Source organism: Strix uralensis, chromosome 1, assembly GCF_047716275.1.
Source record: "Strix uralensis isolate ZFMK-TIS-50842 chromosome 1, bStrUra1, whole genome shotgun sequence".
NCBI lineage: Eukaryota > Metazoa > Chordata > Aves > Strigiformes > Strigidae > Strix > Strix uralensis.
This window is the reverse complement of record NC_133972.1, coordinates 128,265,294-128,293,088: the sequence shown is the minus strand read 5'-3', so window position 1 is coordinate 128,293,088 and position 27,795 is coordinate 128,265,294. Positions and strand designations below refer to the sequence as shown.

The window sequence follows — 27,795 nt, the reverse complement described above, 5'->3', positions numbered from 1 at the left end:
AGATGTCCCTCTGATATAGTAGCAAATCTATGAGCTCCCTTATGCAGTGCTACATTCAGAGTTTATTCATAATTGCCAGGCACATTGCTGTTTCTTCATCTGACCAGGCTTCTTCTGAGCACAGGCAATCAGTTATGACCATTGTGTCATGCAACTGGGGCCTTGCTGCACTTGCCTGAACAGCTTTTCTGAGGGGGGAAAAAAAAAAAATCTACCATTGACAAAGACATGTAGTGATACCCAGCAACTATGTTTTTGCCAATACAACACAAAACCACTGGTAATCCTTTGAAGTGTCTCACTTCACAATGAAGTCATGATGCTGCCCACTTCACAGAATCATCTAGGTTGGAAAAGACCTTGAAGATCATCCAGTCCAACCGTTAACCTAACACTGACAGTTCCCAACTACACCATATCCCTAAGTGCTATGTCGACTCTACTCTTAAACACTTCCAGGGATGGGGACTCCACTTGTAGAAGCCACATTAAGGCCTGGTCCCTTCTGTGTTCCTAGGTGCAATTGCCTACAATTGCTAGATTTGTCGTCACATCCATTCTCTCAAGTACTATATTACAGGCTGCAGAAACATAAGCAGGATCAACCATATATGGGGTTTCAATTTGTGCCATGAATGACATACTAGGGTTACGTGGCTAAGTTTCTTAATTTGCCTTCTCAGTCAGCAGGAAATATCATTCCTAGCAGGTAAATAATGGTTTACAGTCAGACCAGGGCTCTGGTTATTGCTTGTTTTGCATTCCTAGTCAACTAGTTGAGACAGCCCAGCAGGGAGGGGTATTCCAAAGGCATCTATCTCTGCATAACAGCACGAAACTACACCAAACAGGATCCCAGGGGTGCTCGGATTGAATCAGGACTGAAGGATGCAAGAAGCTCACACAGGTGAATTTATATTCATCATAAACCCTGCTTTAAGAGGAAGAAAACAAAGCAATTCTCACTCCAATTCATTATCATCTGGGAAAGGTAAACAGACCTTTAAAGATGACTTGTCTAAAGGACTGGATCCCAGCTCCAGGAGCTGTGACTCATCCTGGCAGAGAGTTTAGCAAGGCTGCTAGCAGACTGGAAGGCTGAAGCTACCTTAAAGCCAAACCAGAATGGGAATTAGCTATTAAACATGTTATTGTTTCATTTCTTTGAATCTCTCCAAGCCTCTTAAGCTGTGCTTTTCAATGTACTTTTTTTTTCCCCTCCATTTGTTTAACGTGGAAAGTGATTCCAGCACAGCTGACAAACCTCAGGCATCCTGTTGGCAAAGGAACAGCAAATCCATCATGGTGTGTTGGCTTTTGCTCAAGTAGGCCCCCCGAACTTAAGCTGGGATCTAAGGGCACTGCTCCAATAATTTGTAAGGATGGGACACTCTTAAGACAATGGTTAGAAGTAATCTTGCATCAGAAGGTGTTGACCAGAACTTCTAACAGGCAACAGCAGTGGAGAGACATGGGAATCCCCTTCGAAATGCTAGATTTAATTTGCTCATGGAACATTTTCCACACTACACTTTCTGAAGAGGGTGATATTTATGGCATATTGAAGAGAGAGATAACTACTGAATTGTCTTCAGTGAGTAAACCTTGGTTTGAGAGTGATTTGAATAACACTACCACACTGAACTTCATTCATATAGTCTTAAAAAAGAAAAAAACAAAAGTCCTCATAGCAGAGGTTCCTAAAACTTGAAAACTGATGATGTACCTCTTTGGTTTGACCTGTATATATACCAGCAACAGCTCCTGACTTTTTGCTTGCCCACAGGTACTTATCTGAGGTAGAGGGAGCAGTGCAATGGCTATGGCCAGATGAGATAATTGGCACTCGCTTGCTGCTGTGTGCAGTAGCACTGCCAGGTCTCCACCTGCTCCATAATCCATGCCAACACCTCGACCTGTACTTCTGGCTTGAGATGCCAGAGCAGCACCCAGGCAAGGGAGTGGTAGGAAACACCAGATCATTAAGGTGGAATTTAATTTAGGTGGACAAAGGAATGCAGTAGAGGTCCTAGTTAGTGAGTGTGAGGAAGGTAACGATAGGGAGCTGGAGTCTTCTTTGGAAGGGTGAAGGGATAAAAGTGTGCAAGGAAAACACAAGGGAGGAAAGGATGCCATGTTTCTACATGCCAGGCCATGCACAGCTCTCAGGTGTAGACACTGGCATCATATCACTGCTCTACATAAACCAGCAAGCGCAATTCAATTCCTCAGAATTCCCCAACACACAGAGGCTGCACTGATTTTAGAATAGGTTCCCATCTCCTAAAGAGTCTCCTACAAAGACATCTAAAGAACTTACTCCTTCCACACTGGTTAACATAGGAAAAGGTCAAGGGGTAGAAAAGCAAGAGGATAAAGATCTAGAGGGTCTGGAAAATGGAAAAGACTTTCAAACAGGAAAAAAAAAAATTAACAACAATTTAAAGAGGAATCTCAGAAAATCCCACATGGTGAAACAGGTAAGAAAAAAGGATTATACATTTTTCAAGACAGGAAATTATGATTTGTTCAATGTTTTAAAGTTACACATAGCTGCAAGTTCCCTGTATTATACTATCTGTTCCCCTGATGGGGGGATTGCTTTGGGGGAAAACAGCTCAATATTTAGTGGAAAGTGTTATTAACAGAACTGGGCAGATTTTACTAATAGCCAATGACTATTCACATGGTGCATTCAGTTATCCCCCTCCTACACTCCACTCCTGCAACAACTTGTGTCACTCTGCTGGAGCATCAGTCAGGAGGCCAAGCCCAGCCAGCAAGGTCAGATCGGTGGGTGACTGGGTTCCAGTTAGGTGTTCAGAAAGTCCCTCAGGGGGTCCCTTGCTTTTACCAGGCTACAGCCCTGGAGCCTATGCTTGCCACTTTCTCAGATGCAGTCAAGTTACACAACCTGCCATTGATGCTAGTGTGTGCACTGGTGGTGGCCTTGGACAGATTTGGCAGACTCTTGCTGTTCGGAGTTTATGGGATCTTGGGATGTTCAGTGGACCACTGCTTTTTAGGGTTTATTTGGTCTTGGAAAGCTTTCACCTGCTCCCTCTCAGCGCATACTTTTCCTCCCTGTGAACTTGTTTTCTGGTAGCTATTGCTACATCCACAAACTTAAGTACCTGTTCAACCCATTCACGCAAACTGACACAGAAGGGGCTTCTATGATCATATCCCTTGAAATGCTGTAAAACATTGATTTAATTCTGAATTAATATTGACTAAAAAAAAAAGAAAAAACCCAAAAACCCAAGGATTGGGCAAGAAGAATATGAGAAAGGAAGCCGAAAGCCAAGTAACTACGTGAAAAAAAGACAGTAAAAGCAAAGGAAATCTGCACACACACACACAAAAAAGATACAACAGCTTCTAGAAGCACATCATATAGTTATACTATGAAAAGTAGTATCTATAGCTGTTTGTTTGAAGGACCAAGGGTGAAAAGTTAGGACAGAATGTTATTAAGGTGATTTAAATCAAATGCCTTCTAGTACATTTGACGACATATTTTCCAAACTATCTCAGGGAGCTGTATGTCCCATGTGGGCGCAGAGCCTTGTCTTCTGCTACTGTGTCTCAGTGGACTGGATACTTTCTACCATACTGCACAGATCTTTCCTCCCCCCCTGCCAAGGGCTGGGAATGTGGTGTAGCATGAAAACAATTTATAATATAGGCTGACAGTCACCTATTATTGCTTCAAATATCCTCAGTGGTTATAAAAAACAACTCCAAGACCAACTTATTTTTAGCAACTGAAAGAATTCAAGCAAACCCGTTGTGGCTGCTATCCAGGCATTCACTGAGTGGAGAATAGCTTGACAAATTACAGAAATGGACAAACTTGGAGCGTAAATCAGAAAACACTGTATATCACTATTTACGTATGCTTTCCTGTTGAAAAGATGAACCAAAAGATTAAGGCTTCCAGTGTCAGAGGAAAGAACTGCTGGTTTTATGAGCTGTGCATGAATCACAAAAACCAAAACAAAAACCCCCATACATTTAACAGTTGGGCAGATTTCTCAACTTACTGTTAACTAACAGCCCAACCCTATGCTGTCTCACTGTTCCTACTCTGCACCTACTCAGGACCGGGCTCTGCAGCAGTATATGGAAGCCACAAAGACAAGGACAAAGCAAAGAAACCAAGTAACAGAACTGAGTTTAGTACTAATCTCCAACTCCAAATCCATGAGAAATGCCCTAGTTTGACCTGGAGTGCTTCACAAGGAAGGCAGTCCCAGAAGATGTGAGATGCTGCTACTGAGTGCATGACAGAGCTTCCCACCTCTTTTGCTCTTGTCATTTCAAACACAGTTTTGTCCCAGTGGCTCTGCTCTTCTGCCAGTGCTCTCATTTCAAGTCATCTATTGGCATGAAAAAAGTGCTAGAGACTTCTCACAAAACTTTGTTCCCTCCTTCTCATTTACAAAGCAACCAATCTTTTTTTGGTCATTTACACATAAAGTAAATCCAAGCATGTTCTACTTAACAACTTAGTAGGAAAGTACATGCATCCCTTCTCAGGAAGACTTCTAACTCTGCTTGGGAAGCCACTAGATTTTTCTCCACATAGAGCAGTAAGCCAACTTCTGTAAATTCTGTTGTTCTCTCCCATCCCTCCTCAACCTTTTGTAAATTGGAGTTTCCAAGATGCAAATGCCATGGAGACAATGCTGGGTTCAAAGCTTTAGCCAACGGCAGTGTGATACCTACTTTTTGCAGCAGCCTACCTGCCCTCCTCCTATTAAGGAATACCTTTCCCCACCTTCCTGCCCAATAACTTTGAGATGCAGTAATTATCTTCCAACTCCAAAAGGGTGTAACAGAGCTCAGCTCATGTGATTTTAGTTAGTGTGACAGATTTGGCAAACTTTTTTTGGTTTTTGGCATAATAAATGCCAAGCCAGTATATCAAGCAGTAGGTGGCAGACCTAACAGGACAAACAGATGAGAATGTGTATTTATCATCTATTTGGCAGCAGGCTGCTACATTACACTTAGCTCCTTTTCAACCAAGAAGTTTTTCCTCTTTGCTCCTTTTTGAGAAAACAACCTTCCTTCAATTATTTGAGCTATCCCTTTCTTTAAAGCTTAGTTCAGAGTCATTGATGTCTGCATTTCAATTTCTATCACACTAACCAAAAATCTGTTCTACTTGCACTGTCAGTGCCTATGTCTATTGGCTTCCACATCCAACACAATCACCAATTTTGTTAGGCACCTGTCAGTGGTTTGCACATTGGACTGCAGTTTGCTATTGATGCACTTCTGTATGTACCAATGTATTATACGTTTTGATGTGTTTTTCTGGTAGGCATTATACCATCTTACAGAATGGACTTGGTTTAAGAATAACTAGGGTTGATCAGGTTTCTGCTTTGTTTCATACACTAGAATCACTTAACACATTTCTCTAATATCTTCCTCTTTATAAACAAGAAGTTATGTTGCAGTGATGCATATGTTTTATAGCGAGGCAAGAAAAGCCAGCACTGACTAAGGTTTCACATTATGAAGAATTTGGCAATAATATTGCCTTAAGGCATTCCAGCCTTAACTGTTCACTCCTTATTTATGTCTCTGGGCTGCCCCTCAGTTTTGCTGGAATAACTCTGAATCCAATCCACGCTGAAGTAGACGCAGAAAGGGATCCAATTTCAAAGTTATCTTTTTTTTTTTCAGAGTTAAAAAAATAGATCTGGTGCAGTTCTCTGTTTCAGTACACAGCATGGCCCCATCAACAGTTGGGTTGGCACATGTGGAAGGGCAGGATCTCACTGGCTGGTATTGCTGGTCAGAAACAGGTACAGGGAACAACTCCATTGAGTGGGCTGGAATATTAAGTTTTAAAAGTAGACATGAACTCCTCTTCAAGTATTGCCTGGAGACTGGTGGGTACACAGAGCTATGGGGGAACGTCTATCAGCTTTTTCCTCTTCAATATGAAAGGAATAAAAGACACATGGAGGCCAGCTAGCAGCAACTGCTCCTGTCCAGGTCAACCCACCACAAGTTTCCAGTACATTTATCATTTCCTGTGCCCAGCTTTAGGCTTTTTTTGTGGCTGAATTTTTATAGGCTAATCAGCAACTGATAATTAAAAGAGGACTCAAGGAAAAAACATTAAGGTATACATTCAGATGTTAAGACCCAAAAACCTGCGTTATGTGTTTTGACTTGAGACATTTTCTGAAGTTCTTCTAAGACAGCCAAACCTGAAGTTTAATGTGAGGAGTCCTGATGGCATAATAATATGTTGAATTACCCAGGTGACATTCTTTCTTTGAAAACAAGCCTGCTGAACAAGCATGGTAGGAAGAGCCCAAAGATAAATTCCATAGAAGTGTTATACAGGCAGCTGCAGCAAACTGCAGGACTCTCAGAACCGCTTCAGGGATCTAAAACGTAACAGCTTCAGGACCAACAAAATATTTAGAATGAGTTGTTTTAAGAGCTTTAAAAGACAGATGTTTAAACTCAAGAAATAACTTACATTTAAATGGTATCCTTCACTGTAATCCTTATGCTTCTAGATATGCCTGAGAAAAATGCAGGTAGCTCAGTTAGTGTCCCTAAGATTAGATGGGCTAAACCCCCCTTTATTGGGGGATTAGTTTTTCAGATCTCTCTTTACAGTGAGTGAAGAAAATGAAGCATGTCAGAGAATATTCAGCCAAAGATAGGTAGGTGGCCACAGAGGGGGCTAAATGCTCCTACCAACCCTCTGTTCTAACACATTGCTCTGCTATGAGCACACAGCCATGCCTGGAAGTTGTCTAGCTTACTGACCTGTGATCTTTGCTAAATTACAGAATTCAGTAGCTTTCTTTAAAAAGTAAAAATAATCTCTAGAACAGTGCAACATCCACTACCTATACCTATTTCAGACCAGGAAAGAGCAAGGACAGGCCTGGAAAGCAAGTATGCAAATTCATGCCCCTGGGAGTGAATGACCATGCTGGATGCCAGGTGGCTGGAGACCAGCTTCAGAGAAAAAAGACCTGGTGGTCTTAGTGGACAACAAGTTGGAAAAAACTCAGCAGTATTCCCTTGCAGTAGAGAAGGACAACCCTTCACTGGGCTGGGTTTGCAGATCCAGGGCAGTAATTATTCCCCAGTATTCACAACTTGCGAAAGTGAGTACCTGTGTACTGGGGAGTCACAAACCAGTGATAGACATACTGGAACCTAGTCTACTATATCAAGATGGATAAGGAGCTGGAGTACATGATGCAGGAGAGGCTGAAAGGGTTGGATTTGTCCAGCCTGAAGAAGGCTTAGGGTGTGGGGGTTGTATCATTGCAGCCCACAGCTACCTAAGGGGAGGGTGTAGAGAAGATGGAGCCAGGATCTTCTCAAAGGCACACATTGACATTGCAAGAGGCAACAGGCAAGTTTCAACAGGGCAAATCCTGATTACATGTTAGGAAAAGTGTTTTCCTCACAAGGGGGTTGAACACTGGATCCAGTGAGGCTGGGCTCAACAAGTTCCTGAGCAACCTGATCTGTTTGGGATGGCTCTGAACAGAGGTTGGACAAGAAGCTCTCTTTCAACCTGTATCATCCAATGATTTTGTGTGAAAGTATCATAACTGCAGGATGCTAACTGCCTGCTTGCCTTACCCAGGAAAGAAAGCCCTAGTTAGGGTATTGGACTGCCATCTCAGCCCTTTTAACAGTTCTGGCATGTGTTTCTGTGCCTCAAGTTCCTGAACAGGAAAATGGGATTAACTCAAGGATGTAAATATAGATTCCGGTATCTGTGGCAATGGTAAAAACAGCTAAAATCTTCTATCTTGATATTTATTTCAGTCTTTAAGAATCTAAATATATAATATATAAATACATTTATAAGGCATAATATCCAATATATAAAACTAAAAAATAAAGTTTTGCTCTTTACAGCACTGGTGAAGCAGATAAAGAGTTCCTGGACTCTTCTCTTGTGTGAGAGGAATGGATTACTTGCAGTCAATTACAGATGTACAAGCCTACGAAGTCTGTAAGGCTATAGTTTGTGGACATGTCCTGCGAACCTCTGATCAGATAAGGTGCTTATGTGACTACTAAAGATACACTGAAGGGTGTAGCATCACCTCATTTTGTACTGCACAGATCACCACATGTACTGAGTCATAAACCAAAAGCCAAAAAAATTTGAGTGTTTTCTTCTCTCATTTTCACCTAATCAATCCCAACTACCCAGTTTTCCTAGGTGGTGTGTAAGAGTCACTTTTCCATAGATCCACAGTGCAGTAAGCATCCCTGGGTACCAATCTCTGCTGAAAGCTCTATGTTAAACTTTTACATTAATCAGTGCTCAGGTGGTCCCAGTGACATAACCACAGCCAGGTGGTCATGAAACTCTGAAGGAGCATGTTTTAGGCCTTCTCCAAGCTGCTGCTGAGGGGCAGATCTTTTTTAGTATCTCATGTTTTTGAGCCAGTCCTTCAACCACCCTCATCTACAAGGTGGAGGAATGGTACACCATCACTTCACACACTTCTACACGTGTTTTAACTGAAAGCAGTCAGCAATTGCTGTGTTTGGCACAGGTAACACAATCTGAGTATGTTGATAGGATTGGATCCCTTGGGGGAGTAGGCAGGGAAATGCTATTTGGTATTTATTTATGTTTCAAAACCGTGAATGCTGATTTGCTTACCCTACCCAGGTGGCAGTAGCTCTGGTCACTAAGAGCAGCAGAACTTCATTGACAAATGTAATAGCTACCTATATTCTCAGTAAGGACCAGAAGCTTGGACACTTGTAAAAGGTCTATCAGAAACTGGGGGCAAACTTGCATCCTGCCTGCAAAATGGAAAAGCTAAAGTGCACTGAAAGTTTGAGGACACTTGCATTGTGGTAATGACTCAACACAAATAATCAGAGCTAAAATTGCAAAACCTGTATATTTGACAAAGGGAGCACAGAACCAACTGAGCTTTTCAGATCTTGAGTGTTTATAGAGCTGGAAACTAGAAATGGGTCTCTACATTAAGGGAAATGAAGAGTGGCATTTAGGGGTTCTTCAGAGCAGGACTGTGTTTGAAAGCTGCATAAATACCTTTTACTCCTTCAGTTACAATAACATTGCCACCTGATCACAGCTTGTGAACTCCAAGTTGAAGGAAAACATTCCAGTCTGTGAGATAAGAGCGACAGCTTGTTATCTCATTTAGGTACTCCATGATACTATGCAATTAAAGCAAGTCATATGGGAGGGGGTTCAAAAGGTTGGCTGTCAAACTTTAACCCCTCAAGTTAATGTTGCTTTGTTCTGAAAGGATAGTTTGTATTTGAAGTCTACCAAATCAGAAGTTTCTGGGCTGCAGTATTTCCTCCAAGAGGCTGCAGTGCAAAGGTCACAGGAATTACTGTTTCTTTACATGGTTCTGCAGACAAGAGCCACAGAAAACAGTGGACCAGTCCACTAACTTGAAGGCACATGCATCACTCCTGCTCATCAGAAAAAAGCTAATTAGGAAGTTTCTAAGTTACTCTATAGTATCAGATTGAATTTAAACTTCCACAACACTCTGCTCTGGAAAGTTTTTCCTTCAGGACACTGCCTGTAAGTACTGATTTGGAAAAGCACTAAACTAATTTTAGTACTATACACAATTTAAGTGTAGATACTTCTCTCACTGCCTTTCCCAGACCCTTACCATGTTTTCTGTTTGCTGTCCAAACTAAGCAAAAAAAGTCACCACTTAATTACTTTGGATTGATTTGCCATTTACATGCACACTATTTCCCTTTTAGACTGAACTTCTACACCAGCCAATTTTTCACATCTAGAAGACAAAGCCTTTTAGCTTAGATTGGGAAGCAAAACTCTGGCAGTTTTGGTGTTTGGGATTTGTTTTGTTTTGTTTCCCTCTGCCAGTACAGCAAATCCTGTGCAGATGTCTTACTGTTTCTTCTCAGGCACATGAAATCTGTCCTAGAGAACCTAGCCCTTGTTAATGTTGCTAGAGAAGTATTCTTCAAACTGTGGCACTTTCTGTAGCGGCAGGATCCTACTAGCTGTTTTTCTTTGGAGTGACCCGAGTGTCCTTCAGCTGAGCCCGAAAGAGTGCTTGGCACATCTCCTGTCTTGCATAAACTCACTCTCTTTGCATCTAGGGCTCCCAAGATGGCAACTGTCAAGTATTTTCATGCACAACTGGTTTAATAAACAGTGCTAGATATAAAATACATGTGCAAAAGGTGAGCATGCATTTTGGGGCTCTAAATAAAACTTCTGCAAATGAAATCCTTATTTCCCAAGCATGCACTCATTTAACAAAGCCCTTCTCTTTTCAGCAAGATTAGTCAGCTATTGGAAGTCCCTGTAACAAGATATTACTGAACTGAACATGCCCAGGGTGAATCAAGGTAGTAACTTGTGGAACAAATGAGCAGCTGGATAGCATCCGCAGCTGAAGCATCCAGCATCAACTGGAAGCAGGTCTCTCTCCCAAGCCAATGAGCAGTTTATGTATGCTTGTGGTGTAAGTCCAATTTTTCTCCCTTTTTGGTAGTCAGCTTGCTTGTTAACTCACGTAGCAAAAATGCAAGATTCAACCTACGCTTTCCCATAAGATTGATTTCCCTGCAGGGCCTGTCTCAGACTCTGCTGCACTCTGCTGCGACTCTTACGCCCTTCCAATGCTGGTCAAAACACGCCACACCTTCCACATGAGTCAACAGAGCAGGGCAGCATCTCCCACAGCAAGCTGGGAAGCAGCTGGGAGGAGAGCCCTGCTATGCTTCTACAAACACAGTTCTTCACTTCAGCATTGGCTAGGATGCTCGGAGAAATACAGTCTTGGTCAAAAATATTATCAGCAGAGTGCAACAAGCTGCACTTGAGCTTGAATTTAACAGATCAGGCAAGGTCACTCCTGGTGAAATATTCACAAGGACAAATTCTAATTCACCCCGATATTTAGTTAGCATACGCAAGACAGCTGGAAGTCTTTGCAATGCTCTCAAATGACACTGCTTGGCACCTTATCAAACTAAATGCCTTTTGCTTGTCGAAAGCATGAGCACATAATTTTACTTCAGCGTTATTCTGTTCTCCCTTAGTATAACTTGTTGGTTTTGAGAAACTGCTGTATCCCGGAGAAGACTGTCAGGGTTCAGCTTTCCTACTCATTTTCAATGACAAATTGATGCTGAAGTTTAATTTCCAGAATATGAAAATGATTGAGATAATGTATTTTGACATACAAGATGTGCAAAGAATAATACAACCGAAGCTGTCTCAACTTTAACCAAGTGACATGATGTTACACTGGAAAGTGCACTGTTTTTAATCCCAGAAATACTCCTGCTTTCCTTAGTCAGTAGAGAGGCTTACAACTTTTCTTTTTTGAAGTGCTGTGTTCTTTCTCCTACTACTCCATGCAGGAAAACAGGACGGGCAAGCCAGCGTAATGATATTCTGTCACTAAGAATTCAACAAATTCAGGAACACAAGTTGCTGCTTCTTTTACAGTCGATTGGTTAATTTGGAATAAAGCCACATGTTTTGGCAGTCCACATCCCAGAAGAGGTGAGCCTGTCTCTGCTTGATACCAATGGAAAGGCATCCAGTAGTGCGGTGAGAGAATCCAACTCAGAGGTTTTTTTTATGTGTATACACATGCAGAGAGCTATTCGTTCGATTGTTGTGGGGTTTAGCTGTGGTTGCACACCATGGGGTGAGCTGGGAATGAAACCCCTCCGTGGTCAACATGATGCACAAGTGAACAACAGGAGATGCCCAAGCAAAGTACTGGGCTTGTGCCAAGGACTCGAACCAAAAGGCAAGCCCAACAAGACTTGAAAATAAAGTCTCCTGGGGACAGCGCAGAATTTCTTCAACTTCAGAAGCCAAAAATTTAGTGAACTAGAAAAGATAGGAGGGAAGGACCCTACTGTACAGGATACATCGGGCATGGAAGGTACGTATTATAAAAGAGCTTTAATCTCACCTTCCAGATCCCTCCTGTTGGTAAGTGTTTTTTCTTCTAACATGTATTTTTATGTTCTAATAAAATCAGCTTTGTGGGCTGGAAGCCTTTAACACTTCATTTATGTTCATGTAATAGAAAAGAGTGGGTGGTTCCCCCATAAAACTCAGGCCAGCTCCAGGCCCTGCTGCAGCACTCTGAAAGCACACAGACTGATACCCAGCTCCCATCAATAGCTTCTGAGTGGGCTCACCAGCACCTTCCAGGACCAGTCTGTATGCTTACGGGTATGAGAAAGGCAGAAATACCATTCAGTTTTACCTCAGACGTCATTCTGAGCAAAACTTTTCCTCCAGTTTCGAGTTTTAGAAGTGAGTTATCATATGTAAAGAGATCATCATGAAAAAAAATCCATAGATAAACACCATACTGCACAGCGGGACATATACAGGAAATAACTCTGAGGCCCTATACCCTGTACCACCAATCTTAGTGGATTTAAGTGGATGCATTTAGGCTACTGCATAACATACACATTTTATTTATGTCTTATTGTGTATCACTGAATTCACTAAAACCTGGAATAAGATCTTCATGGTCAAAGAGTGGAGGGCAGCACTTCAAATTTCTTGCAGTAGCACACAGTGAATGCTGAAATAGAGCAGCATCAATTCCTCTGTGCCACATTGTTTTAATGGACAGAACTGTACCAGTAGCTACGTGTTCCTTTCAAAGGAAGACAAGAGATATCACTGCCATCATCCACACAAACGTTTCTTGTTGGTCCGTTCCACAGCTACATAATAAGTTCCCTGTTATTTGACAAGCCCATCGTAGGATTTCTCTATCTGGTTTTCTAACATGATCACACGTTGTCTGTAGTCCCTGCATCCCAGTGAAGGATTATTGCTGCAGCAGAAATGATCCATCATCCTAATGTCATACACAGGATGCTAATCACATCCTTTACCTGATGTGCATCATGCATCTTACATGCCTTCATGCATCTTACAAACACACCTCACAGATGTTGTCTCAAGCCAAGTGACATCTGACTGGCAGTTATATTTCTTTCTCAGTTTGTTATTCAGATCTCAGTTATCTATGGAGAGTTTTCATTGTATACCGCATCCTCTGTGACTCCCCTTCCAGCTTGCACAAAGGAGATGAACTTCAGGCTTCTTCCTTATGATGGAAATTGTTGCCTATATGCATGATTGTCAGGTGGACAAAAACTGAAAAACCTCAAGTCTACAAGACTTACTGTTGAAACTCAGCAGCTTGGTTTGACTTGAACTAAACTAGGGCAGCAAAAGCCATCTGACTCTTTCCTCTGACAGCACTGCCCTGAGAAAAAAAATATTATTTAAGGAAATCCAGTCATATTAAAGAAACAGCAGTGATTTTAGGATCTGTAAAACCCTTCTGATTTCAGGATTCCACAGCCTACATAAACAACAGCTGAACAGGAGAATCCATAGTGGTGTTATGATTCATAAAGCAGTAAGGCACCCAGCTAAGCAGCATCAGCTTGGATCTTCTCAGTGGTGCAGGTAAAACTAACTTTGGCTGACCCAGGAATGAACAGAAAAATGTGTTTCTGTCCTCATCCAGGAGTCAATAAAACTCACTTTCTTGATGGTAGTGGAAGAGATGATGGGAAACAAAGAGACACTGAAGACTGTGCAGGGCCAGCAAGGTTTAGAGGCTAGGCCAAGACTCAGAAGCTGCCATTGTGAAGGGACCTCTCTCCTTCCACTCTGCCCTCCTGGGAACCTACCTCCTCCCCTTGGACCCTCTCAGTCCACCCACGCCAGACCCTTCACCACGACCACCCCTGCACCCATCCCAGCCGAACCTGCAAGCCGCCCCACATCCCTCCCCCAGCTCGGCTCTGAACACACTTGCGTTGCCATGCTTGAATTACGGAGGGAGACTCCAGAGCAAGATTTAATTTCAGCATCTACCCAAACATGCTCAAGTTTTGTGCCTGAATCTTCTGATAGTGGAAGTATTGAAATGTGAAGGGACTAACAGAACACCACATCAGAGTAATCCAGCTGTCAGTGTCAGTCTTCATATACCACCTCAAAGACATAAGTTACTAAGAAATTGTCATTGGCCATCTGCCTCTTAATTACTGAGCTTGCCGCCAAGAAGCCACCTCTATGGGCTTTCTGCATTTACTACATACATGGCTCCAAAAAATCAAACCAGGAGAGGAAGATGGCACCATAAGGCTTGTAGTTTGGCTACTCAAAAGTAGCCTTTTCAGGATTTATCTAAACTTTTCAAATAGAATAAGTAATCAGCCATAGGACAGTTGGTGTCCCTTGACTCACTTGTGTAGAATAGCAGGTTAGTGTGAGAATTATGCTGGATAAGTATTTTATGCCCTAAATATTGCTTTTGAAGTCACAAAATGACTGAAGTCATTTTAATCCCTGGCTTAGAGGGGTGACCAAATTTACAAACGCATGTTAAGCTATGCAGCAATGTCAAAAAGTAACTCACTCTACATTACCCACTTGAAAAAGCTCAAACTTTCTCCCTGATTCAGAAAACCCATCCAAAAGTATCCAAGAGCAGAGATATCTAAGATTCTCTGCCAGTACTGACAGTATTTTCCTCTTCCTTCATCTCTCCCATTTACTGAACTAATACAACAAAAGATAACAGCAAATATTTTTTAACAATTTGGTCTACATCAGGCACTCAGAATAAATGCAATGTGCTTAAAAATACCTATGAAAAATCTAACTGCAGCACGTCAACCTCCCGGAAGAATGGCAGCAGATAAAGCCAAGGGGACTCCCTTGTAGGAGATGGCTATGCTGTCAAAAAAGGCTCTTCTCACCACAGTCCAGCACAGCCACGGTTTGTTACATATCAGTAAAAACACACGGCAAAAAGCAGAAATGACCATGCTGCTCAAGTTAAGCATCCTACAAGTTTAATATTGACAGCAAAAGCTCCAGAGAAAAACCACAGCATTATCAACGTGGAAAATGTGTCTATTCAAACACAAGATGCATTTATTTTCTCATGTCTACTAATCACACAAAGACAAAATGCTCTGACAGCCTCCCCAACTTACGTCATACCATTTTGCCCAAGAGGCCATCAGTCAGCTTTTTGCCAGCTACATTAATTCAGAATTTTGCTTACCGCTTGAAAAAGAGAACCCATCAACACTGCCAGCTTTGTGGAAACCATTACTTTGGTTATTTTCATAGCACGCAGTAGTTATACTAATATACTCTGGAGAACAACTAGTAGACTAGTGACCCTCAAATACTTCCCATGTTTTGGGTGCAATGAATAACAAAAATATTAGTGACTTCTACTCCTTCTAAATTGAAGGCTCACAAGAAAAAAATTACTACTGTGATCTAGTTATGTACAGATAAAGTAACTGGAGGAAAAAGTTCACTATTAAGACACTTATCTCTGGTTGTTTATTAAGTTTTCAAAGTAGTCCAGACTTCCTTCCGTTTTCGCAGAGGCCTGAAAGGAGCCACCTAAAAAGTATTTTCAAGGTTCATTCCCCTCTCTCCAATTCCTTACAATTCTGCTTTATCATCAGACCAGCAATAAGCCCAGAGCTATGTAACCAGTGTAATGAGATAGGTATTTTTTGATGCTGACCAGCATTCTTGACACATCCATGCTACACACCCTACATGGTTGGGATCGCTTTTTGATACAAAGCATTTGATTTCAGTTGATGATTATGAAAGGTTTCACCCGTCATCCTGTAAAACTGATACAGACCCGTTTACAGAATTATTATACCAACATGAACACCTGCATTCAATAGCAAACAAACCTTTATAGCACATAATCTCATTGAGGGATATCTACGGTAACTCACAAGACCTCTGCTGAACATAATAACTTATAAGCAATTATTTGAATGTATACATAAGGTAGCTATGATACAGTATAAACCAAAAATTATGGCAGGATTTCTGGGTGTATCAAAAAGTCGTGACTAAGTCACAGCAATTGTGCAATAAAGCATAGCATATCTTTTATTTGTATGCTTAAGAAATTAATATTGGTGTGACTTATGAAGAGCAGCACAATTACAACAACAACATTAACCTTAGTGTTGTGGACAGGTCATGCAAATAAGCCCTCGAAGTCATCAATCTTTAAAGCCTGACCACCTTATGACAAATAGAAACCTCTCTAAAGTCTAATAAGTTTGTGGATGTTTTTTAAGGTTGTTTCTTCTCCATTTGAGTTAGCATTACAGGAATAGAAAACTACAAAGAACAAAACTCCAACTGCACATGGCAGAGAAAATACAGACCTTTGAAATTACAGTAATACTCAGCTCTCTGCCACAGAAATATTATGTGTAAAGATGAACTAGAGTAGTAAAGCAGACTCCATGACTTACCTTACTTTGCTGTTTCAAAGATTCATTCAGAGGACCATTCCCACTATGGGAACCTTTATGAGGCCTTGACATAGTAGGAGTATTGTTTGGTTTTTTTTTTAAGATAAAATCCTGTTAAATAAAACTACCAGTTGCTATAGACTGGCAGAAAAGAGCTTCTCCTAGACAACTTCCTTTTATAAACCTCACCATGGGTGTGGCTAAATGGCTAGCTCCACCCTTCATCCCATCTAGAAACCCAGAGAGCCTATAAAAACTCTGGAGCAAGATAATAATCTTGTCAACTTGTTATGTGCTCTGTTTTTTTTTTTTAAAAGTAAATAGTCAATAGTTTCACAAGCTAATGGGAAAAATGTAGATAAATAAAATTAAAGTTGTCTCTAATATTTGCAGTTCCTGCAACATGGTCTACAAACACTTAGTGAGTGAGTTTGCTCAGTTATTTGCTTTTTAAAAGCACTGCTGTAACAACCTGAGGGAAGTCTAACAGCTTTTAGTCTTTATTTGTATTAGAGATGCATTATATTGAAAACCAACACATCTATGGACTTGCAGCAATTGCCACTTGCATCACCTCTTGACGAGCCTCCACCACCAGCGAAGGCTCCTGTTTTCATCACTTACATCATGAAGATGATGCAAGATCAAAGCCCTTTGTGTGCCTCATTAAATCACACATGCCTTCATGGTGGAGGGACTACCACCAATGGCTCTACATCTTAAAAAAAAAAAAAAAAAAAAAAGTTAACTTTCTTTTCTCTTGCGGTCTAATTCAAGAGGATGGGGAGATGGACAAAGATGTTCCCACTAAGGCACTATTATTGCCTTCAGAGTTATATATTGCCTTGGTGTGTAACACAAACTCATCTACATGTCTGCATTCTTGTTTCTTACTCAAGTTTTTTTACTACTCCAGCTAATAGCTTTTGTATTTAAGAATACAAGTATAAGGAACTACAAGCATAGTGCTTAAGGTTTTTTTTTCACTGAATAGTTGAGGTTATCCTGGCACTCCTGCAGGAGCTTGGGTGTGAAATCGGAGTTCTTGAGGTGTTTGGCAGGAGCTCAACTATGCTTCTATCATCTGGGTTTGCTTTCAAGGGAGAGATTAGGAAATTATGTTCTTGTTAACAAGATCTGTGCAAGTAATGGCTATTATGCCCAACATTTCCTGTATTTAAGCTGAAGTGATTGTTCCATCTTGATATGAAGAGCTGAGGCATTTTCTTGAGAATTAGTGATTTAGGCCAAATCTTAACTTTAAAAGTATTACAAGAAGAACATTCATTCCGTTGCACAGTACCAGGCCATTTCTGTCTGAAAATGCTAACTGGTCTTTAAAATATATGTATCCATATGGAACTTTTACTATAAAATTAGAATATAAGCTTAATACTGCCTGTGCTCCTCTTCCCCCACCTCCCAGAGCATCAGATGGAGAAAAAATTCTGCCTTCATTGCAACAAAAGTTTTGCTTAATAAACCACAGCATTCACTTTTCCTTGCTTCTGTACCTCTGTGGGCAAGATAAAGCATCTTCTACTTTAAAATCCATATTTAAAGGACAGATACCCATGTCCCTTTCTGTGGCTGAAAGTCTGTAATCTCATGCTCTACAGTACATGAATGAAGAAATTCTGCAGCATTCTCCAAGGGCAATAAATCCATTTCATCCTTTAAAGAAAGCCTGATGATTCTGGGAAAAAGATAACATCTTGGCGAGTTCACAAATTAAACATAGCACGCAAGAGTAAAGAAGGCAGTTCTATTTAAATGCAGAGTTAGAAGAAATAGAGAGGAGCTCATTTTCTTTCCTACCACTGTGAGGTCCTCTACCAGAGGTGTGCACCACAGATGGGCAGGCTTCCTCTCTATCCGCTCCAGTGATGACTGACAAAACAGGTCAGCTCTGACATCCTTGGTTGATTTCTCACTTCTTTTGAATTGATGCTCCCCAGACATAGCGGGGGAATCCACAGGTATGGGTGAAAGGAGGAGGAATATCACAGGAGATGGGCAAGACCAGAAATCAGGATATGAGTACCAGTATGCTGTGCTCAGTGCGGCCAGCTCTGTACTGATGCACTTCCTAGGCTGGGGCTTGAAACCATGCTCTGTTTAGAAATACAGGACTGGAAAGATACCAGAGATGATGCTTTAACTTTTCAAAGATCTGCTGCTTTAGCTGGTAGTAACTATACCCCAATACTAAAACATGAAATGGTAAAACTGAGTATGGTCTCATCTGTAGCAGCTAGTAAATAAAATCAAGAGAGAAAATTCTCAGTGCCTGTGATTCATTCCTAATAAACCCCGCACATGGGGAAAAAAAAAAAAAAAAAGTCTTATTTTCTAAATATCACCAATACCTCTCACAGCTATGAGGGCACACCTGCACTGTCTGCCACAACTACTTTATTATTGCCCTAATGGCAAACACAGCATTACGCAGCTGTAAAGAGCAATCACACTTTGCCGTTATAACCAGAGGAAATTGCTAAAGCTTAGTTGACCAGATCACATTTTAGCAGCTGAAACTAGGAGAGGTGAGTACACAGCTGCAAGCAAGGGGCTAGCAGGTGAGTCCTTGCTGAGGAGCTGCTTCGGTCATACCCATCGCTATTGATGTCACCTTGCTTTTGCCAGCAAAGGCAAGCCTTCAAAAAACGTTTGCTTTCCTGAGCAAGGACGGTTGTAAGAGCTTCTCCAAATCTGCTCATACTTAGCAAGGCATCAATATTTAAAGTACAGAATTAACCTGTCTGCTGACGCTTCGGGTTCAGGGGAAAACTGAAGACTTTTAGTCCCGTTTTGTTCCACAGTCCCCTCCCTCTTCACAGCCGCCTGGATCAAAACCTCTTGGTTTGATAAAGCAGCGCGCTCAGTCCCTGAAGGCAGAGACCTCTCCTCGGTCCTCTTGGAAAGGCGCAGCACCGCCCGGCCGCGGTAAGGCTGACCTGGAAATCCCTGCCGTTGCCCCTCTCCCGGCGCCTCGCCTTTCCTGCTGAGCCCGCGGCCGGAGCGGTAAACGGGAGCTCCCGGCCAGAGCGGGGCCCTGCCCGCGGCCGGAGCGCTTGAGGAGCCGCCGCGGAGGCCCCGCGGGAGGGAGCAGCCCGGGGCGGCGAGGAGGGCGCAACGTTGGCGGGCAGTCTCTGTGGCGCAATCGGTTAGCGCGTTCGGCTGTTAACCGAAAGGTTGGTGGTTCGAGCCCACCCAGGGACGAGTTCTCCTTTCCTGCCTGTGGGGGTGGAAGTAGGTTGATCCTTAAGGTCCTTTCCAACCCTAACGTCATCCTCTGAAAAGAGGCTGTTATTCACACCCCCCGGGCAGAGGAAGGAAAAAGCAAACTATCTCACTGCTAATTTTGTGGTGAAGCCAAAAAAAAACCACATAAACTCCTGAGAGGGATTGTATGAGAAAGTAAAGGGGCATTCCAGAGGAGCCCCAGTGAGTGGGTGCAGGGTTCCCTCTCAGGCACAAAAACAAGCCCGAAGTGGCTGAAAGCTCAGACCTTTTGTTTTCTTAACAGAGGTTTTTTTTTTTTTTTGTCATCATCTGGAATTATTTAATCTGCACTTCAAAAGTCTTCCAAGAGACAGCCAACCTAGACCTGCTCTTCAAAACATCAGCAAATGCAGTTTTCCTCTGACATTCCCCAGACTGTTTTCAGCTGCACCTTGCAACCCTGGCTTCTCCTACAGAAATGTATATTCCTAACAGGTTTCCTGTGCCTTGCTAAGGAGGCATAAAGATGCCCACAACCAATTGTCAATGTCTAGTCTCTTGTATCTCTAAATTTCCTGCTTTTTTTGTAAATATTTCTCATTATTATGATTGACATCAAAGCTCGTGAAGGAGTTAAAGGGTTAATGGAGTCGAAAGAAGTAGATTCAAATTTACTATAAAATATTACTGCAATTAATAATGGCTGAGAACTGGAGCTGTAAAGTCAAACATGTAAAGGCTAGAAAAAAACCAAACAGCTTTAAGGCTTAGTCTGTATATGTTGCACACTTTTTTTATGTCAAGGTTTTTAAATATCTGATTGTTTGGTAATAACTAAATTATTCAGCTTTACAGTAGACCTGCAGACTAACCTGTTGAAGTGGAACAGAGCTGCATGAGTGGGGTGTCCTACCCTGGACACTAACCATGGCAGAGAAACCCCACGACACTGTATGGAGCATCAAATGCCAAGGCAAGTATTTACTCTGTTGGTGCAGTTTAGTAGCTGAAGTTTAAGCAGTAATCCTGGTAAGACAAGAACTCTCTGCTGCCCCTCTGATTAGCTTAATTACAAACAGAAGTCACCTGTTCTCCCTTTGTGTGTATAGGTCTATTAATACTAACAATTTGCTCATGCCATCTGCCAATGCGCTATTTCCAATTTTACAAAGCAAAGCAGACAATATTTGCAGGTGTTTGGAAATGTATTTATTTGGCCATTAAATCCCCAAGACCTAAACACTGCCAAACAATATTTGCATTTGCAGGTACTCCTGCCAGACAATGTCTTCTGAACTAATATCCAACATGAAGTCAAGACTCCGATGAAAATCAAGAGAGGTATTAATCTGTTGCTTCAGTTTTGCCTCTTAGCCTGGGTCTTTGCCTCTGGCTTGCAAATATTCTTGGATTCAGAATCGTAAGCTCATCAAGGGATGCCGCATTCCCCGCAGAGATGAGTCATGAGATCCAAGGTTAGTTTCAAGTGCCATATTGCAATGAAGCTTCAAGAATGAGTTTACTCACAGCGTTTCTACTTAGTATGAATATTGTAAAGCCAAACAAAACATATTGTTTTCCTTTGATAAAACCTGACATGCTTCACTCGCAGTGTGATTCAAACTGTCTGAAGAGATTGTTACTACTACATATTCAACCCAGTATTAATTGAAACATAAAATGGTTACCAGATCAAAGCCTATTTTAATAAAATTCCTCTGGAAGGAGTAGCCTGAGAAGATATTTGGCCATTTCACATTAGACATTGCACAACCAAACGATGCGGTGAAATGAGAGACAGATTTTTCCCTGCCAACTTTAACAATTCTATCAAGATTTACTAGATTAAAACAATTTAGGTGTCTGAAGCTTATAGCAGATAGACCTGCATCTTACATCCTTCTTACCTTCTCACCTGTCAAATCTATGCAGGATTTGTATTTTCTGGCAACTTGTTATTTTTTTGTGGTTTGGCATTGGTAATTAGATCAACCTGAAAGCCTGTCATTTATGTCTGTGGTAGATTATCCAGTATTAGGACCCTACTAATTTTATCCCTTAAGGAAAAAAGAGGAAACTTGAGTAAACATTTTACTCAGTATCTGAAATTGCCTTGCTGAAGAAATACTACTGGCTTCTTCCTAGAAGGTAGAAAAGTAATATGGTGAGCCATTCTCAGAAGATACCAGGTTAAAGATTAGGCTCCTGTAAAGCATTAGAACCATTCCTAAACTTTAAATAGGAGAAATTTGAAATCTGGGGTCATTCAAGGTTCAGTGGAACGAAGCTGGATGAATGCAAAACTCTTCAGCACAAGATGCAGAAGTTTCTGGGACTGAGGAGGTGTTCAGCCAGGATCATCAAGGCTTTCCCCACAAAATTTGTCATGTTTTCATCTTCTCTACCACCCCTCCTCCTCCTCTTCTTCGCCGCCATCAGGCATGTTTACCAGGCACTGTGGAGAATTGTCCCCTCTTTAGGGCAGCAGTTGCCTATCAGATTTGAGCATACTTACCCCTCCTGAAGCCCTGCTCTTCCTACCAGGACTCTGTTAGACAGCAGGGTTGCTATCCTTCAGCCTTTTTAAAACACTTTTTGGACACAGACGTAATAAAAATAGAGCAGGGCAGCCCTGCTGCTGGCTGCTGACGCTGGGCAGTGCTCCCAGAACAGGCCGGTGCCTTAATCCTGCCTGTCCTGCAACTGCGCGCCAGGGCTACGCTTCAGTTCATCGGGGACGAATGCAATATGAAACTGCTCTGAAATCCAATTAGATAATAATATGATAAACGCTTACCCTGACAGCTTTCCTAGAGCATTCTTGTTCTTGGGATCCTTTCCTTGCAGTTCAGGTTTTGCATTCTCCTCTTCCCTCTCGAGTCCTGCTGCCAGTACCCTTTTCCCTCACCTGACTTTCCCAAATGCAGATGAGTCACTGCTTCTTCCTTACAGTCCATGAAGTGGCTTTTCAAACCCCTTGAAAAAAACACCTTGTTTGAGTTTCTTTCTCCACCCACCTTTCCTGCAGTTTCCTGGGGGTTTACCCCATAGTTCCTCTTGCTGCCCTCAGAGAACCCACTGCTCTGTCAGAGTTCAGTCTTTAAGTTCACTGCTCCTAGAGATGGGCATCGTGGAGACTGTCAGCAGGGAGGATCTGCAGCCACCCCATCACAAAAAGGACGCAAAAGCCGTACGTGGATTTCCCCAAATCACCTCACCTTTTCATTAGTAAGAAATCAAGCCCCACTGAAGCTGCAAGGATTTCATATTGGCAGTTGTACCTATCCACAAAGGAGCTAAGCCAAAACACTGACTTTTATAGATACACACATACGTATACACGCATAAAAATAAATAAATAAAATATATAAATGTGCTGAAAGGCTCGGGATCTCACTTAAACCTCACCCAACAACAACACGTGTGCCATCATGCACCGGTTGGTCTTTGGGCCCCCAGTGACTCAGAGAAATGCTGCCGACACGCTCCCCACAGGGACTTTCTGCACCAGCGGCAGTTCTCCCTCCCGTGTCTCATGCAAACACTGGCCCAGCCCAGCTCTTTCTGTGACAACAGCTTACAGTTCTTAACATGATATAGTATCACTCTCCAGAGGTGCCTGAGGGAAAAATGCATTCCACTCACCTAATTGTGTTAGTTTAATGTTTCTCCGTCTTCTGGAATTAAGCTATTTTTAAAAAACTGGACTGCATTGAGGTTTCCATGTTGCAAGGCTTAAGAGAAGAAGGGCCAGGATAAAAGCTATTTTAAGGTAAATTTGAATGATATGTTTTAGCAAAAGTTTTAATAATTTTGAAGGCCCCCAAATTTTTTTTCAAAGATTAACTGAGGATGAATTCTTGTGATTATCCATTTGGGAGTGTGTGTGTGGGGGGTGGGGGGTGTGAAGGGGGCGTCACTTGTTTTTTAACTCCTCCAAATATTTCACTGACATTTGGAGGAACCATCAAAAATAACTCAGAAAAATGCCAATTAGCCAGAAGAGACAATGATAAACAGTTGAGAACACTTGAACTTGTGCAAGCTGAAAGAAACCTGATTTGAGAGTTTGTTGTCAGAGAGAGGCCTTTGATTTAGAATATCAGACTAAAACTAAATCAGGCCATATCAAAAGAAATCATAGGTCTGAAATAACTACTCCAGCTGCAGCCAGCATCATCAATGCCTAGGTTATTTTCAACACACTTTCGACAGACTCTGTGTCCTCCTGAGTAAGCTGTCCCTTGCTGCCCTTGCGGGCAGGAAGCTTCTGCTGCCCGAGGAGCAAAACTGATGGCACAAGAGTCCCTGCTGCTTCTCAGAGAAAGAAGCATGCTACAGGAAGACTTAACCTTGAAGAACAGGTACCTGGTAAGTGGACAACTGTCAAAAGTTTTAAATAAGCAGAAGACACCCCAAATGACCAAACCATATTCTGCACCAGGTGTTCTGATACAGTCTAATAGGGCAGTTGGCCAAGTTATACCAACCTGCCATGGCTCACCTCACAAAGTGAGGTCATAGAAAAATATCCATATTTCCCTGTATCTGAAACTTCTCCAAAAGGTGTAGGTATCTCACAGACACCAAGCCCACATGACGTTAAATGGGGACAGTATGCTGCTGACCCTGACTCCTTCCCTCTCTTACTAAGGTGACCCTTTTCTCCTTATGAAGCTGACATAGCTCATGGATTCTGTAGGCTGAATTTGAGGCAGACTGGGGGAAACCACACTTGCCCTTAGGAAAAGTCAAATTTATCAATGGTTAGTAATTCCTGAAGCCTTTGGTTGTATTTAAGTAGATTATATAGCATCTCAGTCAGCTTTGTCTGCTAGGGACAGTATGAAACTTCACTACTGCAGCAGCAGTACCATAAATCTTGAGTTTTTTAGGATAATAGTCTCCTATAACTCAAACACTGCGCCCACAGCAGTAGGTGAGTTAAGGGGCCATAACCCTCCTGTCCTCCGCTTTGGGGATGATTTTCACTGCAAGGGCTTTACTAACAAGCAGCCATTGAATCTCAGCAGTGGTTGCAGACAACCCTTGTGAGACAAAGGCATTGTGTGCTCTTTGTATCTTCTGACTTGTGGGGTGAGGTACCTGTATCTCAGGGAAAAGAGACGGAGTGAGCATGTGTACACCAAGGATTTGGAGAGCATTTGGCACATCACCAGGGCACCCTGACGTGACAGTGTGTACAGTTGCTCATACAGCTGTTGAATAATAAATATCTCAACACGCCCTTGAGATGGTACTTCTAAATACTTAGCTCTTCATTGAAGCAATCAGAACTTGACTAAAAGATTTACCAACGACAGTGTTCCTGCAGAAATTTTTACACAGTTCATTTGACTTCAAAAGACAGTATCTTTTCAAAGAGCAAGTGCATCCTACAAAATAACCTTTAAGCTGTACCATGCTTTGTTTGAAGTACTGTTCTGCTATTCCACCTCTAAAATGTCATCTCTGTCTCAGGGTTTATCTTCTCTTAAAACATAGCAAAATTAATACAGTATTTCTTGTAAAAAGTTTTCACCTCCTTTACTGCTTTAGATTTCTTGCTATGTTAAGTTATGAGCTTATATTATTAGCCTCAATTCATTTGCTACACAGTTTGGAGCCACAGATAAAAAGCAAATATCCCTTTGGGAAGCAAGTAAAGTACAAAAAGGACTATAACACTCACCATAGAAAGCACCAGAGGGTTGGTTGTTAGTTATCAGAAGCCGTTTAAAATGAAAAGCTGGTGGTAATGTTCTTCCCCACCCCCACCCCCCCCCAACCTCACAGGTGCCACTACTGCATAGGAAGCTTGCAGCTTCAGGTAGCGTTAATATCTGGCCGTAGTGCATCCTTCCTCGTAGGAGCTGTCACGCTTGGTCAGTGAACGCAGCGTGCCGAATCATCAGGTTTTTAGGTGTATTCTCCAGAATGAGATTTATTCATCACGGAGCTTCCCCACCACGCAGCCCGCCAAAAGGAAAGCTGTTACCAGAAGCTGTTTTGGACGCTCGCAACTCAGACGTGCAGACGGGTTATATATTGAAGGATTTAAAATTCACGCGGTAGTAAGCGCCTTCCCGCTTTTGACACAACGCATTGCAGAGCCAGCCAACAACTCTCCTGTTTCTCAACTATTCACGCTGACAAACAAACACGTAAACATGCTTCTCAGCCCTCAGAGCCCCCTAAATACTAATTACTCTCTAGCGATGCTACTCGTGGTAATCCCCCTGAGATTTTCCCTGGTTTAATTGCCACAGGATAAGGGGCTCGGTTCGAGTTTTATAGCACCGTCACAGCGCTAAAATGTCACTTTTTTGACGAAAAGTGAGGGGTAAGCGCTTCGCTCCCTTCCCAAAGGGCTGTCGGACCCACGGGCAGGGGTAATGACGGAGCCGCCGGTCCCCGGCTGGCTGCAGCACCCCCGGGCTGCCCACGAGTGGACGGATCGCCCCACGGGGGAACGGGACGCCCCACGCAGCCCCCGTCCCGTTCCCCCGTGGCGCACAAAGCCGCCCCGCGCCCCGCAAGGCCGCTCACGCGTGGCACGGCCTCCCCCCGGGGTGCCATCGGGCCACTCCCGGTGCCAGCGTGGCACAACCCCCGCTGCTCGCCTCACCTGCTCCGCTCCCCGCTGCCGCCGCTTTTCCTTTCTCCCGCCCGTCCCGCTGACAGCCCGGCTTTGTCCGCCCGCCCCGCTCCGCTCCGCTCCGCCCCACGCGGGAGGCGCCACGTGAACCGCCCCGAGCACGGCACGACACGGCACGACACGACACCGGCGTCCCGAGAGTGTCCTTCCCTGCCCCGGGGAGAGCAAGGAGCCCGCCGGCCTTTCCACGCACAGAGCAGCGAGTGCACCAACCCACGCCCGGCTGCATCATTATTGTTTATTGTGACGTTATTTTTATTTTTGTTTGGTTTTAATGTATATAGTTTCCTTTTAATTTTAAATTTCCTTTCCTTTCCTTTCCTTTCCTTTCCTTTCCTTTCCTTTCCTTTCCTTTCCTTTCCTTTCCTTTCCTTTCCTTTCCTTTCCTTTCCTTTCCTTTCCTTTCCTTTCCTTTCCTTTCCTTTCCTTTCCTTTCCTTTCCTTTCCTTTCCTTTCCTTTCCTTTCCTTTCCTTTCCTTTCCTTTCCTTTCCTTTCCTTTCCTTTCCTTTCCTTTCCTTTCCTTTCCTTTCCTTTCCTTTCCTTTCCTTTTTTCGCTCTCTTTTACTTTTTCTTTTTTATTTTCTTTTTATTTTTTTCTTTTCTTTGATTATTTTTTATTTTTTTCTTTTTCTTTTTCTTTCCTTTTCTTGTCATTTTTTCTTTTTAGTTTTCTTTTTAAAATTTCTTTTTCTTTTCTTTTCTTTTCTTTTCTTTTCTTTTCTTTTCTTTTCTTTTCTTTTCTTTTCTTTTCTTTTCTTTTCTTTTCTTTCTTATTTTTATTTTTTCTTTTATTTTTCTTTTATTTTCTCTTTTATTTTCTTTGATTTTTTAATCTTTTCTCCTTTTTCTTTTTATTTTCTTTTTTATATTTGCTTTGCTTTGCTTTTCCTCTTCTCTCTTCATCTTTGTCATAAAGTTAAGCTCCACGCCCACCTCCCCCCCCCCCCTCCCCCCCCCCGAGGCCCCGGCAGCTCCTAAGGGGGCGCAGGGTACCCCGGTCGCGGCGAGGCCCCTGCCGAGTGCGCGGCCCCCGCCGAGTGCTCAGCCCTCGCGGCTTCCCCCGAGCCGCCCGTCCCCGGGTGCCCAGGGGGGTGGGACGGCGCTGGGGCTGGGAAGCGGCTGCAGCATCGCTCCCTTGGCCGGATTCCTCCCTGAAACCCCACGCCTCGGCTCACAGCCCTGTTGGACCTGCCCGAGGAGCTCGGCACCAGAGCCCGCTCTGCAGAAGGAGTTGCTGATTTCCACAGGCTCTCGGAAATTGCGCCCTGCATCAAAATCATCCCACCTGCTCTCGAAAACTGAGCTAGCCAAGGAAGCTGTCAGAGCCCTATCTTTAGTTCTTTGCTCTGCAGATGGACTGTTAGTCAAGTCCTGCCCACGTGGAGTCTAGTGGTTTATGTTTTTAAGCTCTGTGTCAGGTAGCCATAAATGCTGGGGGGAGGTGATCTCTGTGTAGGATGTTTTTTCCTATTTTTGTAATGGTAACTGTCAACTAGGGCTTGGAGAAAAAGAGAAATGGTGCAGAGCCTTCCCTCCCTTT

At 42.7% G+C, this 27,795-nt stretch overlaps 1 protein-coding gene and 1 non-coding gene across 4 annotated transcripts in view; one reads left to right on the top strand and one right to left on the bottom strand.

The window, feature by feature from the left end:
• The window catches only part of MAPRE2 (microtubule associated protein RP/EB family member 2), a 102,611-nt gene extending 76,296 nt beyond the window's left edge, over positions 1 to 26,315 (bottom strand). The window contains exon 1 of one of the 3 annotated variants that reach the window (XM_074880618.1): positions 26,225 to 26,315. Coding sequence is in view for 1 of the 3 variants with exons in the window: in XM_074880602.1 (XP_074736703.1) it covers positions 16,372 to 16,443 (72 nt within the window). In the remaining 2 variants the exon portion in view is untranslated. Of the gene's footprint in view, positions 1 to 16,371; positions 16,496 to 19,328; positions 19,346 to 26,224 lie in introns of those variants that run through there. The other 2 variants (XM_074880624.1, XM_074880602.1) reach the window with 2 other exon arrangements.
• On the top strand, positions 19,520 to 19,593 carry TRNAN-GUU (transfer RNA asparagine (anticodon GUU)). The gene has a single exon. It is a non-coding gene; the product is annotated as a tRNA-Asn (tRNA).
• Positions 26,316 to 27,795: the final 1,480 nt, after the last annotated feature.